The sequence below is a fragment of the Nannospalax galili genome, unplaced genomic scaffold (assembly GCF_000622305.1).
Source record: "Nannospalax galili isolate Female #2095 unplaced genomic scaffold, S.galili_v1.0 scaffold1357, whole genome shotgun sequence".
Taxonomy (NCBI): Eukaryota; Metazoa; Chordata; class Mammalia; order Rodentia; family Spalacidae; genus Nannospalax; species Nannospalax galili.
In genome coordinates this window covers 873,668-890,800 of record NW_008339987.1, presented here as the reverse complement: position 1 = coordinate 890,800, position 17,133 = coordinate 873,668, and the positions used below count along the sequence as shown (strand labels likewise).

The 17,133-nt window shown below is 49.6% G+C and overlaps 1 protein-coding gene across 1 annotated transcript in view; it reads right to left on the bottom strand.

The window, feature by feature from the left end:
- Positions 1–16,797, bottom strand: part of Bpifb1 (BPI fold containing family B member 1) — an 18,467-nt gene extending 1,670 nt beyond the window's left edge. Inside the window, exons 1-14 of the mRNA XM_008834840.2 lie at positions 16,683–16,797; positions 14,448–14,589; positions 13,821–13,928; positions 12,901–13,050; positions 11,984–12,065; positions 8,765–8,828; positions 6,744–6,829; positions 5,140–5,319; positions 4,722–4,775; positions 4,169–4,327; positions 2,922–2,989; positions 2,084–2,129; positions 1,349–1,412; positions 475–551 (exon numbers count right to left, since the gene is read on the bottom strand). Coding sequence (XP_008833062.1) covers positions 475–551; positions 1,349–1,412; positions 2,084–2,129; positions 2,922–2,989; positions 4,169–4,327; positions 4,722–4,775; positions 5,140–5,319; positions 6,744–6,829; positions 8,765–8,828; positions 11,984–12,065; positions 12,901–13,050; positions 13,821–13,928; positions 14,448–14,589; positions 16,683–16,797 — 1,395 coding nt within the window. The remainder of the gene's footprint in view (positions 1–474; positions 552–1,348; positions 1,413–2,083; positions 2,130–2,921; positions 2,990–4,168; positions 4,328–4,721; positions 4,776–5,139; positions 5,320–6,743; positions 6,830–8,764; positions 8,829–11,983; positions 12,066–12,900; positions 13,051–13,820; positions 13,929–14,447; positions 14,590–16,682) is intronic.
- Between the last annotated feature and the right edge of the window lie 336 nt (positions 16,798–17,133).

Here is a 17,133-nt window from a genome sequence, read left to right as displayed (position 1 = left end):
AGTCAGGTCTATAGAGCTTGGACACCACCTGGGATCCAGGGCCTTCGCCCTCATCTTTCCCGGAGCAGTAACACCCCTTTGCACTTGCTGGTCCTTCTTAGAGGACATTTCTCCCACTACCCACAGAGCTTACTGCCCCGCTTCCTCAGGTGTCAGCCAAACCTTACCTCTCCAGAGGGGCCTTCCCTGTCCACCCTGTCTAAAACAGCATCCCCACTCGACCATCTGTCTCTCTTCTGAGCCCATCTTCTTTTATCCCCAGCCCTTGTCTACTTGATGTGTGTGATCCTGGTTTATGTAGATGCCCTGCCTGCTAGCATGCAGGCTCTGCCAGGGGGACAGTGTTTTCTGTTTGTTTATTTCTGTGGCCCAAAGTACTAGGAGCCCTGCCCAACACAAGTGACCGCAGGGCCAGGAGTGGAGCATAGGCAACTCCCAGCCAGAACAGGTTGTTCATGTCCACAGAACACTCACCTCCATCACAGACCACATAGAATCCTCATATCCCAAGGCCTTTGCTATTGACAATGGAATTCCAGTTCTCAGTTTGCCTGAAATAATCAACATGGTCAGAGTCTGGTGGGCCCAGATGGGCTTGGGAAGCAGTGGGCACGCTCACAGTTCTGTGAGGAGGGAGATTCTGGGATCTGGCACTTGAGATTTGGTCTGTCTCCCTGCTTCTGTTTGCCTGTCCTCTGCCCCAGCATTCACTCAGCCCTATCTGGTATGGCTTCGGGCTGTCCCACAGTGCATCCCACATCCTCTAACACTCTTGTTCGAGAACTACTATCATAGCTCCTGTCATCCACAGCAGACGTCTTTACTTGAGGTTTCCCACTCTAGTAAAGAAAAACTTAAAAGGTGATGATGCTACAGAGTAACAGCTCTCCCCACCATCAGACACAACATCTCATTTGCATTTCTGGCGAGGGTGTTCTTATTTCCTCCTTTCACGGATGGAGAACTTGAGATTCAGGAGGATCAGGCAGCTTGTCTAAGGACAAGCAGCCAGCAAGAAGAATGGGTCGTGAACCCAGTCTGCCTGAGGTCCCTCAAGTGAGTGCTACCTGTCTGGTTGTACTTGGTTCCTGCCGTGGCCAGTCCTGTGAGTCTAGTATCTGCCACATCATCCCTGCCTGCCTTGGAGTTGGCACTAATAAAGGACCAGGCTGGGAGGAGGAGGTAGGAGACATTCTCTCCAGTTGGTGACCAGAAAGGCTCCTTGGAGTGGGGAGAATTTGAAATAGGTTCAGAGAATGAGTGGATCATGACTAGAAGGGACCCCAGGAGGTGTGGACAGGAGGTAGAGCAAGCCTACAAGAAGTTCCCCAGGGGCTGAGGGCCTCACCATTCTCATAGGGAAGCAGTGCTGAGGCAAGGATCTTGGTCATGATGCCCTTCAGGGTTTCAGCCTGTGAAGGAGAGGGGAACTATTACCTGGCTTTCTGCCAGGTCCTTCTGGTCATTCCAGGTTACCTGGCTTGTCCCCATGATGAGGGCAGCCAACAGAGCTGTTGGAATCCCAGGTCCCTGGCAGGACCAAGCTGCTAGGGTCCTGGGGACCAGGTAGACTGGGGAGCAACCCTCACTTAGCTGCTCTGAGGATGCCTAACCCTCAGGGGCTCTGCTCCAGCCACAAGAGTCCTGAGGGAGCTCTGCTTCTGAGGAGAAGCCGACTGTCCTGATTTTCACAAGCCTCGTTTGAATATTGGTTACCAAAAAACCCTCACATGCCTGTAATCCCAGCAATCAGAATGCAGAGACAGAAGGATTATCAGAAGTTCAAGGCCAGCCTGGTATATATAATGAGTTACAGGCTAGCCAGATCTGTATATCAAGACCTTGTCTCAGAAGAAAGACAATTCATGGCCAAAGACAGGATTCAGCCTTACTGAGCTCTCTGGATCCATCTGAGGCCTGGGGAAACTGAGGACAAGAGGGGAGGGGCTTCCCCATGTCAACAGAAGGACTTTATTCTTTAATAGTGAGCTCAAATTGAAGCAAGTCATATACAATAAGTGTCTCTTTTCAGAATGATCCATTCTGGCCCTTAGGCCCTTAGAGATGATCTGTAAATACTTACATTGAAGAGGCCAATATCTGAGATCATCAGCTGGATTCGATCAATACTGTAATAGAAAATGCCTGTGAGAGTGGTCCCTTGGGGTCTCAGCAACCACTGTTTACTGAGCTCTGGCTCTGTGCCAACCACAGGCAGGCGCTCATGATACAGTTGTGAAGCAAAGTAAGTACTCACTTCATGGTGCTCATGTTCTAAAGCGGGAGTAGACAGTGGCCCGAAGGACAGAAAATCACCCAGGAATGAGGACTGGTGCACTAGGGAGCCCAAGTCCCTTCTAGAGGGGGTCCCCAATTCCTGGCCAACTGCATGGTCTAGGAATGACAGCGCAGAATGTCTGAATTTTATAGCTTTGTAGTTAATACATATATGTCTATCATCTTTCCATCATCTGACCCTGTACCGGTGAATCAGAATACTGCCCCCCCAGAACCTAACTTTATCCCAGGAGCCTCCAGTCAGAGTCCCTGAACTTGCTCTGGGGTAGAAGGTGGCAGACCCTGCAGAGTCAGCAGGGCTCAAGGTGGGCACTTCTGTGCCAGCCCCAAGGGCTCAGGTCTGGGGCTTTCACTGCTGCTGCCTTGGAAATTTTCAGAATGGGTGGTTCTGAGTAGGTCAGCCCTGTGGCTGGGCTGGGCTTGCTCTGTGGCTGCTCTAAAGTCCTTCATTTTCCTTCTGTCTTGAATCCATTCCTCAAGGCAGGTGAGGCTAGGCAAGGCAGCCTTCTGCCTGGCCTGTCTCAGCTCTTTTTGGTGCCACCTGCTGGCTGTTTAAAGAATCCCATGGTGCTGGGCCAGCACGCTATCTGTGGCAGACTCTTCACATTGATTAACACAGTTACCTGATGTTATTAAAGTTGAACATAAGTCGGTCACCTTCGGTGAAAAACAGAGCTTGAGAATTGGCCTCCTGCAACGAGAACCCAGGTCTCATTTTTTAAAGACAGTGCTTTGAGAGTGAGGGTTATACAGGAAAGATCTGGGGTCAAGGTCACCTGATCTGAATCTTAACTACTGGTTCTGGGACCTTGGGAAAAGGTCTGACCTCCCCAGTCTTCACTTTCCATGTCTCAGGCCCCGTTTCACAGGCAGCAGTTCAGGCCTGTTGGGGATGATGCCAATGCAGCCAACATGTATGGACAGCTCACCGTGTGTCACCCAGTACAAGAGCTTTCTACAACTGTCCCTGTGTGCCTCACCATCCCATGATGGGGACATGTCAGCCCCATAGTATACAGAGAAGACTGAGGGCATAGAAGGTCGTCAAACTCCTGGTATACTCTAGCCATCATTAGTATTATGTGCAAAGCTCAGAAGCTAAGTCAGTTTCCACATGCGGGGTCCAAGACTTGCATCAACTTGACCTCTGGGCAGGGGTGACCTGAAGGCAGAATGTTAGGTTCACTACAGCAGCACCTATAGGACCATTTTTTCCTGTAGTGCCTCCTACTGGCCTTGGAGGGATCAGTAGGGAGTGAGGTTGGCCTGGACAGTGTGTTCTCACTGCCCTTGGCTGCAAGGGAACAGAGCATCAAGCTGAACCCTCTGGGCGGCACCATTAAACATATAATCTATGAAAGGCACCCCTGAAATTGTGCGGTGGGCAACCTGGACATCTGTATTCAGAGACCCTACCATAAGGAAATATCAACATGAGCCCTCTACTCACAACCAGGTACTGGCCAGCTGCCTTGATTAGGCAGGGCTGGCCTTACCTACCCAGAACCTGCTCCTGAGTTCTGCCTCTGCTTGAACACTTTCTGCCCCTGTACTGGATACGGTTGGTGCCTTTCTCTGATCCCTTTATAGGGGGATATCTGTCTTCCAGCTGCAGCATGTCGCCCCTAAGAGTTCACAGCTGCCCCTTCTCTGGAAAATGCTCCATTGCTGGAACAGAGCTGCCCTGTGGAAGGTTATGTTCCCTTGACCCCTATAGGATGGTGGTGGCCAGTGACTGATGGACTTCCAAAGTTCCTGACTCTTGGTCCAGCACACCCCTCCTCCTCTTGCTGTACAATGATACCCCTATTTCCAGAAATGAACAGGAAGACCACTGTCTTTGACCTGTGTCACAGACACTTGAACTCACGATGCCGAGGGAGAAGAAGGGCTTGACATCTTGATTGGTGGCGAACACTTCCAACATGACCCTTTGGGCTGCCCTGGCACTGTCTTGGCTCAGCAGGATCTGAGGGCTGCTGTAAGGGGCAATCTTCACGATCTGAGTGGGTCCCAGCTTATTTGCTGCCTGGAAGGACATGAGACCCATGCGCCTTGCCACAGTGTACTGGCCTCTGCAGGCCCTCGGGTGCCACCCTGTGCTTCAGCCACTGCCCTCCCTGTACTCTCTGTACATCCCATCAGGGATGCTTTCTGGTTTCCCAGCCTGGAACAGGGCCTCAGCATCATCCTCATCACCCAGTACTAGTCCTTTGCCACTACCTATGCAGTGAAATATCACCTCTGGGATCATCTGATTCAAGCTTTTCTGTTGAACTGAAGTTTCCAGGCTGCCCAGTGCCTGGGCCTGTAATGTCCCCAGTGGTGAGAGGGGAGAGAAACCCATATCTGTTCTCCACTCCAGAGACCTATGGCCAGGGGCAGCAAGCACCCAGCAAGCTGCAGGTGGCAAACAGACAAACCTCTTTGTTGATCTCCTGGATGCTTGCCTGTAGCTCACGTGCCACTTCAGGAAGCTGGGGAGAGAGGAAGGGAGGTGGGACAGCTACGTTAATCAGACTGCATTGGCACCCAGGCTCAGTAGCATGGAGAGCTCTGATCAGTTAGTGATGTGTGCCATCCCTGGGTTCCTTGGTATCCAAGATGCCCTCCAGCTCCCCCAGGACTATTTGGGAGAGGAAACAGGTGCATCCAATTCCAGAGGTCAGAACCAGGGCCCAAGATGGGTATTAAGAGAGGCCTTTGGCCCTAGAGATGAATGTCAAAGGCAGGGTCTCTGAAAGGAAGGCAGAACTCCTTCATTACTGGGAATTCCTGCCTTGGGTTCCTTTAGCAGATGACAGAGAGGTGAGTCCATCTCTTACCCACAGCAAGGCTTACCACAAAGTCCAGCAGGACCAGGAGTTCCTCTGCAGGGATCAGGGCAGACACAACAGCATTCACCAGGTCCTGCCTCCAGATCAGGCTAAAAGGGGCCCCATCTGGGGTGAACTCTGTCAGGGGAGTCATAGAGCTGTTGAACCACTTGGTCACCCTCGCCTGTGAGTCCAGCAACCTGGCCTGAGGAAACACAGAGCAAGGCATGGGTTGAGGACTTTGAAGCCCCAGCCATCCGGAAGGAACAACCCTGCTGAAATGGGAAGGTGTTCCCCAAAGTTCCTGTGATGGAAACTTCATCCCAGTGCAACAGGGTGGACAGGTGGGACCTTCAGGAGGCGACTAGGTCATGATCAATGGGTTGATGCTGTTACAATAAGAGTAGCTACTGAGGGCATAGATCCTCATGAAGTAAGGTCAGCCCTCAGTTGCCCTTGCTCTCACTCTCTCTCCCACTCTTCTGCCTTCCACCATGGCCAGATGCAGCCTGGAGGCCTTCACCAGAAGCTGTGTCATGTTCTTGGATTCCCCAGCTCTGAAAACCATGAGCCCAACAAACTTCTATTGTTTATAAACTACTCAGTTTCAGGTACTGTGTTATGACAACACAAAATGAACCAAGACAGAGACCATTCACTTGTTTCTCTTTACATTTGTGTTAGGAAGCTTAGCTTGGAATTCAATGCCCTGATGAAGAATGATTTTTTTCAGGTACCTGGCAGCCTCCACTCCTGAGTCTCTCAAATAATCTCTGTTCTCTTCCTTCTTGTATCCCTCTATCCCTTATTCCATCCCTCTGCCACACATTTAAAGGGATCTTATTTCTTTAAGCTGCCCAGGCTGTCCCCTAATGCCTCAGCTCAAGTGATCCTCCTGAGTCCACTGCCAAAATATCTGGGACTACAGGTTCATGCCACTGTGCCCAGCTTGCAACCTAAATTCTTATTTTTTATTAACTTATTTCTCAAGCCCTTTGGATGAAGGGAAGATTCAAACTGCAACAAAACAGATGAAACTGTTCCATGATGTATTTCCACATAAGTCCTGAAAGTCAGCTTGGGACTCAGACCTCCCTAGTTAGTCTGGCCCTCAGGGAGTCCTGCCACAGCTTGGGTACACAGTGCCATGTTTTATAGAGACCCAGCAGTTACTGAATGCCTCCTGTCTGGGAAGCTCTATATGGTCTCATTTCCTTGTCTCCTAAGTATTATATTTTATAGTCAAGGAAGCTGAGGCTCAGAGATGTTTAGAAACTTGCCCAGAACCACACAGCCAGGGAATCATCAACTGGGAAGGTTTGGGTTGTATGATCCTCAGAAGTGCCTCTGTCCTGAGCCCATGTTGCAAGGAACTCGTATGAGAGAAGGCTCCAGGGCCCCGGGCACACACAGGGTCAAGGTCAGAGGTCAGAATCCAGTGTGGGGGTGAGGTTCTACCTGCTGGCCTTTCTTCCTCAGGATTGTACCAGACATGCTCAGCCTGTGACTTCACTAGCCCCCATGCCCTGGTTGTGAGTGGATTTTTCACACGGTGTTGGATCCTGGTGGTGAGAGAAGAGCTGCTCTTCCCTGATATCCCACTTTTTTCTGAGGTTCTGTGGCACTCACCCTCAGGTGGAGCAGGATATTACTGTCTTGGATGGCAGGAAACAGAAAGCTGAACTCCAGGGCTCCAGGGCTGAGGGCAATGGGCTCTGCTCAGGGACAAGAAGAAAGTCTGTGAGGGTGGAGGGCAGGGGTGGATGGGGTGGTTTCCCACCACCTCCAGCTGGCACTGCAATAGTACAGGAGGGTATGAGGGAAGAGAGGGACCAGAGGAATGATGCTGTTGGTGGTAACTGTGGCAATAATGACAGTGACTGCTCAAGACAAAGACACTGAGCTAGACCTTTACATGTGCTGATGGAAGCCCATTCAGTCCTACACCAAACCCGATCTGCTATTTATAACCTGTGCCTCCCCTACCTCACTATAATTCACTCCCCAAGGAGGGTAGGGGCTGGGTGCACACCCCAGGTGTGCACCAACTAGTAGACCCATCACCTGTGTTTGCCATGGTTTGCTCCACTTGGTCTACAGGTGACAGTGGCTCCTCATCTTCTCAGGTGTTGGGCAAGAACGTGAGTACCTAGGCCTGCTCTGCCCCTACCCCTGCACCTGCTCCTGCCCCTGGGCATCAGAGCTGCTAGACAGACTTGGGAGCTCCTATGACATTAGTTTCTTCTTGTCCACCCCACCCCCACCCCCACTTTTTCTTTTTTTGTGGTGCTAGAATTTCATGCGTGCTAAACAAGTGTTCTACCTCTAAGCTACCCTTTCAGCTCCCAGTTTCCCCATCTTAAAATTGGGTTATAAAGCCAGGCATGGTGGCACACACCTTTAGTCTCAGCACTCAGGAGGCAGAAGCAGGCAGATCTCTGAGACTAAGGCCAGCCTGATCTATATAGTGAGTTTCAGGCCAGCTGGGACTACAGGGAGACCCCCAAAATGACCCCCCCAAAAAACATTGGGTTATAATAGCAAGCTCTACTGGATGATAGTCATGGCCAAGCCAGTTGACATCTACTTGGAGCAGGAAGAATCAGACTCCAACCTTGCCTAGCATGACTCTCCAGGTAAGCTGGGAAAAGTGACTTAACTGCTATGAGTCTCTGTTTCCTCATGTGCAGCTGGGCAACAGGAGCCATTGTGCTTTGAGGAAGTGAGGATGGTGAGACTTAAGTGCCCAGGCTAGACCCACCCTCATAAGCACTTAGGGCCTTAGTGATTCATTTTGTTCTTTCCCCGTAGCTCTTTGTTCACCCTCTGAATGGACCTCTTAAGATTCTAAATCAGTACATGGTGAGATTTTCTTCTCCCCTGCTGACTCCCACTGGTGGGGATGGGGAGGTTTGGGGAGGCTAAGCACGACCAGTTTTGAAGGTTGGAGCCTGTGTTTTCTCTCTGCCATTTTCAGGGAGGTAGAAATGACATCCCTCCTGGGCACACAGCTCACCTCTGCCCTTGTTTCCTGCTCTCAGTAGCACACAATGGTCAGTCTACCATCCGTCTATCCATCCATCCATCCATCCATCCATCCATCCATCCATTTAGCATGCATGCATGTATTTGTAAGCAACTCTGCCCAGGCAGTGCACTTTCCTACAACCTTTGGATGCTAACTAACAATCCTTTGAGGTCTTGTTGTAGAAAGCTTCATTTTACAGATGAGGAAACTGAGGATAAAGAGGTGGAACGACATCCTCAAAGTCACTGCCTCACTTTTCATGGGACCCAAGGGCCTGTTCTATGCCTCAAGGCAGTTAATGAATTAATTTTGTCTTAGGTTCAATTTCCCTAATGGAAGGACCATTTAGTTATGGAGAAAATCAGAAGCAGAGCTGGGATTTGAACTTGGGTCTACCGGTATCTGCTGGCTTCACAAAGAGCCTTGCACATACAAAGTGCTCACAAGTTGCAGTTGTGGTGGACTGCCTGTCTTGGGCAGGGGCCAATAGGTGCTTGCCTACCTGGGCTGGACCCAAGTTGCTCCTCAGGCCTGACTGGGGAGGTCTCCTCTGGGTGAAGGTGGGCCCTGGAGGCTGAGCTTGTGATTAAGGGAAAGGTGAAGGAGAGAGAAATGCACCCACCTGTTGTCAGCCTCAGGAAGTCAGCATACATGTCATCAAAGGCTTGCTGGATCACAGGGCACAGCTGCAACAGAACAAATACAGGGCCATCCATGAGGAGCCAGCCTCTCTGTCCCATGGCCACCTAGGCTCCTCCCCTCTTAGCCCCAGTCTCACTGTGTTGTCCCAGCCAGTCAAATGTCCATCTATGCGGTTGAGGACTCCCTGGTGTATCCATCCCCAACCCTCCAGACAGTCCACCCCATCGGAGTCCAAGCAGTCTCTCTGTCCTTGGTGTGTTTCCAGCCCCAACACATCCCCATGTACCGAACAGTTCTCTTCCAAAAATTGCTGGAATGTCTCAACAGAGAGTAATTTATAACTCTGGCAAGACATTGGAAAATTCTGGAGACATTTTCTGTTATCAGAATGTGGCAGATGAATGATAGTAACATCTAGTAGACAGAGGCCAAGGGTGCTAATAAGCACCCACCATCTACAGTCCAGCCCCATGATAAAGTATCAGCAGCCCCAGTCAACAGTGGGGGAAGTGGGGGCCTATGAAAACCTGGCTTTGACAACTCTGCTCTTCATGGGACCCAAGGGCCTGTTCTAGGCCTCAAGGCAGTTTAATGAATTAATTTTGTCTTAGATTCAACTGCCCCAATGGAGGGACCATCTAGTCCACTGCCCCCCAATACTCTTGTGCAAGGGCAGTGTGTTAGAGATGCCAACTTTTCTTGTGTGCAATGGTCCCCTGCTCCCATCTGTTTTCCTAACTCAGAACCCAGAGAGGAGGAGGGATATGTGCCCAGACTCCTGGTACAGAGCTTGAGCTTCTGCCTGTCCACTTGCTCACTTGTCTGGACTGGACCTGGACTGGCTGTTTCCTGCTCCCAAACCCTGGTTTGCTCTGTCTTTCACCTCACAGCTAGATTCTACAGCTTCCCTCTCAATTATCTCAACAATACGGACTTTCTCTCTGCCACTTCTGAAACATTTTGAACTCTGCTGCAGACTCTTTACATTGTATTTATTCTGTAAACTACATATATACATATATACAGGGACATGTTTACTAGGTACTACATGATATGAGAGTTAATATTAATAATTAAGATTGGAATAAAAGAATCTGCGTTCATTCACCTTGGCCAGATTGGGAAAGGTGGGATTATCTGACAAATTGCATTAAAACCACTGAATCTTGTGAAATTTTTGTTACTCAATAAATTCCTTCCTTCCTTCCTTCCCAGATCAGTAGTTCACCCTCAGTAAACCTCACAGCCTCTGTAATCTCACAAGTTGATACCTAATCAATCCCTTCCTCCCTTCTTCCCTTCCTTCCTTCTATCCATCTGAGGCCTGACACATGCTAGGCAAGTGGTCTACCACTGAGCTACATCTCTAGCCCTTTTGGTTTACTTTTTATTTTGAAAAAAAGCCCCTTACTAAGTTGTCTAGGTTGGCCTTAACCTTGCTCTGTGACCCAGGAAGGTCTTAAATCTTCCTTCCTTTGTCTCCCAAAGGAGCTAGGATTATAAGCCTGAATGAGACCTGGCCAATATTATTTCTTAAATTAATCTTATAAAATCTCATTGGGGATTTATTCCCCACCCCCCTCTGTGTGTGTGTGTGTGTGTGTGTGTGTGTGTGTGTGTGTGTGTGTGTTGCTGGGAATTGAACTCAGAACTTAGGGCCTCATACATGTTAAGCAAGTAATATACCACTGAGGCACATTCTCAGCCTCTAGGCTTTTAATAAATTTGCTTATTTTTTCTTGTTCTCTATAATACATGTTTAGTCTACTAAGAACAGATTTAACAGACTGTTTTCAAGCACAGAAACAGAAGTTGAAGCTTCACCACAAGTGAATAAAACAAACACATGATTCTGAGATTGTGTGGTTGATATGTCACCAAACAGAGGCAAAACGTGGTGCTGTATTTTTCTTGAAGATAATTTGGAGGGATTTGATACAATTTTGAACAATTTGGAGGGAAACTGATGATCTATATTGCTTTAAAATAAAATCCCATCAGTGTATAGAATATTGCTTTAAATATTGCCATTGCTGTTTTAAAGTAATCTTAATACAAATACATTATTAAAAAGAAAGGCTCTTTGGGATAGTTTGATAACTGTTGAGTAGGATCTGGCTATTATAACCATTATAAATGTTGTTTGATAACATAGAGACACACCCATGATTTCAAGGCTGACATCAAATGCGGCCACATAAAAACCAGAGCCGGTGAGATGGAGGAGTGCATTATGCAAACAGCAGAGCAGCTGCTGGACTGGGTAGAAGGATTGTGAGTGTTTTCTCTCTCAATTATTTCAGTCATTATGTCATCTTTTCACTGGTTGATACAGATGGATCCACTTACAACATGCTAGTTTACCTGTCACACATCAGGGGCATGCGAAATGAGAGTCACCAGGTTGCAGGTGTGACACTGTGTTAGAACGCTTGTCTAGCAGGTGTGAAGCCCTGGGTTCCATCCCCCAAACCAGACACACACACACACACACACACACACACACACACACACACACACACACCTTGGGTTTACTGACTCAGAAAAAGTAATAGGTGGGCGGCAGTGCCTTCAAACCATATTTGGATGGCTGAGACAGGGGCGTGTCATAACCTGCTCAGACCAGTGTTTTAGGACAAAATGCTGGATAGCCAGGAATTGCTAGCTTAGTTTTAAAAATTAAATTATATAAACTTATAATAACATCATTTAATAAATTTAATAAAAGTGGGAAACTCATCCCTTTCTAGGTGTTTGACTATATAGTCTCTGTCATCTATAGCTCTTGAAGCACTGTGTGTTGTCTGTTTGGTGGCAGTTCATGTGCAGTTCATGTCAGTTCTGTTGGGTGACATCACATAGCAGTCTAAAGTCAGCCTGGAGGGAGGATTTATACCCGGGAAATCAGCAAAAGCTACATGCTAGCACTTCTTCCCCTCAAGCCCTCCAGAGACAAGGGTTAAAACTTTATCAGCACATGACTGATCAAGGCCCCTTGACTTTTGACAGTTCTGTAACCTTGACCTCATGATCCAGCTGGGACAGTGGCCCAATCCTTTGCTCTTTGCTTTGCTGAAGGAATTATTCAGTTCCAGAAGGAGCCCCACCCAAGAAAGGAGTCATTTGACACCAGCTTGCAGTTCCACATTAGCCCTACAAGGGCACCATCTCCATAGGCCAGAGGCCCGATTCCACTCACATGAGTTTTCACCATTTGGGGCAGGGCTGGCACCAGGAGATTCATGACATTCTTTGCCACAGAGTTGATCATGAAGGAGAGCCTTTGGGAGAGGAGAGTGAGAGATTAGAAAGCATCAGAGAGGACCACTCCTGCTTTACAGAGGTGAGGTGGAGTCCTGGGAAGAAAGGGCTTGCTCAAGTTCACCCAGGCTGCTAGGGCTTTATAGAGGCTGAGCTGAGTGTACATGTAACCATGGATGTTGTCTTTAGAGATCTAGACTGACATGGGGATGCCAGGAGCTGGCAGATCCCCTGCCATGCACTATTATGAGTGGGTCATTCTTATTTATTATTTATTTATTGGTTTTTTTTGTTTTGTTTTTGTTTTTATTTTTTAGATAGCTTCTCCCTGTAGCCCCAGCTAGCCTGGTACTCACTATGTAGATCAGGCTGGACTCAATCTCACAGAGATCTACCTGCCTCTGTCTCTGCCTCTGCCTCCTGAGTGCTGGGATTAAAGGTGTGTGCCACTACACCCAGCATTAAATGTCATTCTTAATGCCTGGAAAGTGTCATCAACCTCAGACCAGGAAGGTGAGACATGGGAGGTAACTTGCCCAACATCACCTAGGTAGCCAGTGAAGAGGATGAGCTTACCTTTGCCCCCATCAGACCTCCCCTGGGTGGCTTGGGGGACCCTAGGATGGAGGCATCTTTCCATCTGTAGGTGTTTGCCCCACCTCCTGGCATCATGCCACAATTACTGCTTTGGTCTCTGCTATCCTCAACTGTCTTTGGTATTACAGATTCCCTGGAAGGAGCTCCAGAAGTAGACTCAGGAGAGATGTATCCTCTTCCCCTTCAATGTTCTTCATGTGTTCAGTAGGCAAGGCCACCGCCTACCTTCCCTCCGCCATGGCGGAACCCAGCACTCACTTGTGCAGCAGGGTGAGACGCAGGGTGTTACCACTGCTGGAGCAGTAGCTGAGGTTCAGGTGGGCGTGGCCACTCTCACTTTTCTCCACCCGGACAAGAGCTTGGACCTCGGTGTTCATGTGGAACTTCACCATGGTCTTGACCAGCGGCCTGTGGAGACAGCAGCCCCAAGAGTGCTGTTCAAGTCCAGGTTGGAGCCACAGCTGGGTATCTCTCTCCAGCTCCCTTGACTCATTCTCTGTCTCCTTGGCTGGTGCCCCTCATCCCTCCACATCTGTACCCCAGCTTCTGGCGTCCTCTCCTGACCTCATTCCTTCCAGATGCCATCAGATTCCAAATTACACCCTACACCTTACTCAGATGTCCTCCAAGCTTCTCGGGGAAGAATGACAGCAGTGGACGCCACATTGTCCCCTGGCCTGCTGCTCTCAAGCCTTGCCATCTTGGTTTCTGGCCATTCCTCCCAGGCTGGTATGGGGCGACCTATCTCAAGCCCTGACCTAAACCATCATCATCTCCTCCTGAGATGTGGGGGGACCTCTGCATGGCCTTCCCACTTCCACTCTGCCCCACACAGTCTGTTTTCCCCACAGGAGCCAGAGGGATCCTTGAAAAAATGTTAAGCCATCTCATGCCCCTGCTCTGCTCAGGCCTTCTGTGTCTGCTAACTACATGAAAGGCAAATCCTCCGATGGGCCCCTAAAGCCTTGCACTCTCTGACCTCCACAGCTGATCTCACCCCCCCCCCCCGATTCTTCACTCCCTCCCACCTTTCTGGAATCAAGCGAGCACACTCCTGCCTAAGGACCTTGGCACTTGCTCTCTCTATTTGGAATTCTTTTCCAGATACCTGCATGGAGGGAGGGGAGTGAGTAGATGAGCCTGTCAGGTCTGCTGTATCAGACTCTGGGGATACTCACGTGTTGAATCCAGCCTCCATGTCCAGGGGGATCCTGACTACCAGTTCCTGTTTATAGGTTGAGGGTTCCACAACCAGTTGGAGGATGTTAGCAGAGGTGACCTTCATCCTGGGGGATGCAGGGGAGATGAGCATCGCACTGGTGCTCAGCTGAGAGCATCACTCTAAGCCTGCCCCCATCCTTGTTCCTGACTTCCTCGTGCCTGACAAGCACCTAGACCACAGCTCTGCCCACCAACCCTCTCTCTAGCATGGTCCTTCCCATCCTTCCCATCACGCTTGTTTTCTGTCTGCTGCCTCCTTGGCTTTAGGAGGTAAACCTCAGTTCTCTAAGCTCACTGTAAACCCTTCTGCCTGGAGTGCATTTTCGTGTCTGGCTCAGCTATGATCTTCCCTGGGAAGCATCTCCTGGCCCCAGCACTCTTCTGCCCCAGGCTGCCTCCTTCTGGGGCCACCCTCTTAGAGTTCCCTTTGCTTATCACTCACCACTCTGGAGGTTTCTCAAGAGGGACCTATTCCAGTCCAGTTCGTCTTCACTAATGTTTGTTGACTAACAACTGAGTAAGCTGTGTGCGTGGGGAGAGGTGCAGGAGAGAGTTGGCTCCCAGTGCTCCCCAGTCCCACTCACCAGATGATGTATTTCAGGACAGATCTCACCAGATTGTCAAACACGGGGATGCCCCTAGCTGAGTTACCCTGCATGGCACTGAGCAGAGGCAGCTTCTGGAGGGTGGTGGTGGCATCGTGTTCCTTCAGTTGTTGGGTCAGCTCTGTAGACAGATCCAGGGATTAAGGGTCAAGAGGAATTCAGGGAAACCAGGCTGAGGATGGTCATCACTCAGGACTTCTTGGACCTGGCATCAGGTGAGAGTCATATCATCTCTGCCCTTCATATTTTCACATGAAGAGTGAGACTGAGGTAATGGGAACCACTCACACCCAGGGCAGAAGCAGCTGCTGCTGGGATGCTGGACCTCTGTCTCTCTCCAGCCAGTACCAATCACTTCCCCATCTGAGCAGCCGGAAGCCTACAAGGCTCTTTTGGGGGCACTTTTGTGGCCAAAGCACACTTGCTAACAACCTGACTTCCTCATTGAACCCCACTTCGTCCAAAGTGCCTCAAGTGCTGAGCAAAGGAAGGAAGAAATGGGAACCAGAGCCTTGGGCTAGTCCCTGCTAGCTTCTCAAAGGTGACCAGAGCCAGTTAGTAGGTAGGTAGCCTCAGCTGTGTGTCAGCCCCTCAGCTGTGTGTCAGCCCCGTGTGTCACAATTCTCATGTCACTCTTCTCAAATGTTTGCCTGCTCTGTGCTAATGGCACTGGACCCTGTGACATTTCTTCTTCACTAATAGGCACAGTCTTAAACTCCATCTGTAGAGACTCTAGAGGGGGACAGAGAGCTTCTGCCTCTAACACGTCACTGCCAGGGGCCGGGGGAGTGTATTGAATGCCAGTTAGCAGGGTTACTGAGATCTGGAGTAAGTTCTGTAGACCCCTGTCAAGTTTCTAAGTGTGTCTGAAGGGAGATAAAGCAGTTCCTCCCTCCAGTAACCTCATCCAGGGAATGTCACAAGCTCAGGGCAGGTGTTGCTCTGAAGTCTGCTTGCAATAGTCGGCCAGTGCCAACCTGGGACAACTCAGTGATCTTCCCCCACCCCAGCAGCAGGCTTCAATCACACCCAGTCCCAGGAGGCCTGGGGAGGGGTCTCTGACTCTGTATGTGCTTTCCTTGTATACTACTTCATTACTGAGGGCCTTTGCAGTTCCCTTCTTCCTTCTTGGTAAATTCCCCCTTCCTCCAATGCTGATTGAAGTCCTTTACATTAAACATATCCATTGGGATTGTGGTGAGATTTTTGTCTCCTGACTGGTGACAACTAACAGTTGTTTGGTGCCATCAGTGGTCATGTGTTAGACAGCCTTCTAACTCTCCTGCAGGGGATTCTAGGGGTCTCCTCCCAAACCACCACTTGGAACAGCTCCTTGGCAGCAGACCTCTAACCATAACCACTCAGTCCAAGCTCCCTATAGCTCAGATGCCAGTGTTGACACCACACTTTCACCTTGCCCCCACCTCCCCGAACTAGCTGCTTTTGTCTCTCATTGGGGATTCTTCCTCTGGCTCTGGCCAAACCCATGTGACTTAACAGGCTGGCCCTTGGTACTCCTCCTGGTAGTCTCCGGGGTTGGTGACTGTCCCCTTTAAGGGGACCACACTTTGTAGCAGTGCTTGTCAACTAGAGTGATTTTGCCCCATACGAGACACAAGCCAATGCCTGGGTTGAAGATGCTTTCAAGGATCACTCCCCCCGCCCCATAATAGAAACCATCCTCCACCATAGAGAGGTGTTCCTGTGCTACTGTGGGTTCCCACCATCCCAGGGAAGAAGGCCATCCTATAAATTTCTGGAGAAGAAGCTGAGACTCAGGGTCTTGCCCAGGGTTGTAAAGTTGGAATAACAAATTTGTGTATTTGACTCAGGCCCCATAGTCCCTGTCAGGGCCTTTACTTTGGGGACCAGGAGCATGTTGGCCATAATTCTGTTGATGGGAGTTCAGGCAAGGGCAACCAGGGGAGAAAGGTACATCATGTGAGCAGTGGCCACATACTTCTTTTGTAGGCCACAGATTCTTAGGGCAGTGGGTGTTTAGAATAACAACATTTGAAATCTTGGCATCGTGGGTTCTTGAGCCCATAATACTCCAAACCTTTGTAACTCAGCCATTTCTCCTGCGTCACTCATGCCCTGGGCTCCCACCCATGCCTTGCACATCCCCAATGATGGGGAATTCCCTTTCTCTTTGGAGGGCCACTCCATCTGCCCCTTGCCTTATGGTGCTGAGGCCTGGGAGTTACAACTTACGTTCTTTGATGATTTCTGGGCCGAGGTTGAACACTGCAGGGGGACTGAGGTCTGCTTGAACCAACGTGGATCCCAGAAAACCACAGAGAATGGTGACAATCCACGGGCTAGCCATCTTCCTGAGTTTCAGGGAGGCAGAGGCAGCAGAACCTGGGTAAGCACAGAGGGCCCTGTTAGCTCAGCAGACAAGCCCAGAGGAAGCCCCTGATACCTGGTGGATTGGGGCATGCTGTCCGGGAGAGGTGTTCAGTGCAGTGGTTAAGGGCCTTGGCCTAGTTGTGCAGCCTTGGATCATTAGCCAAGTTACAAACAGCTCTGTGCTCCAGAGTTCTCTTCTGGCAAATAGCCATAACAAAGCCCTACTTCACAGAGTCCATGTGATTCAATAGTTAATATCTGTAAATACTTGATTTAATAGTTAATATCTGTAAATACTTTAGTGGAGTGTCTT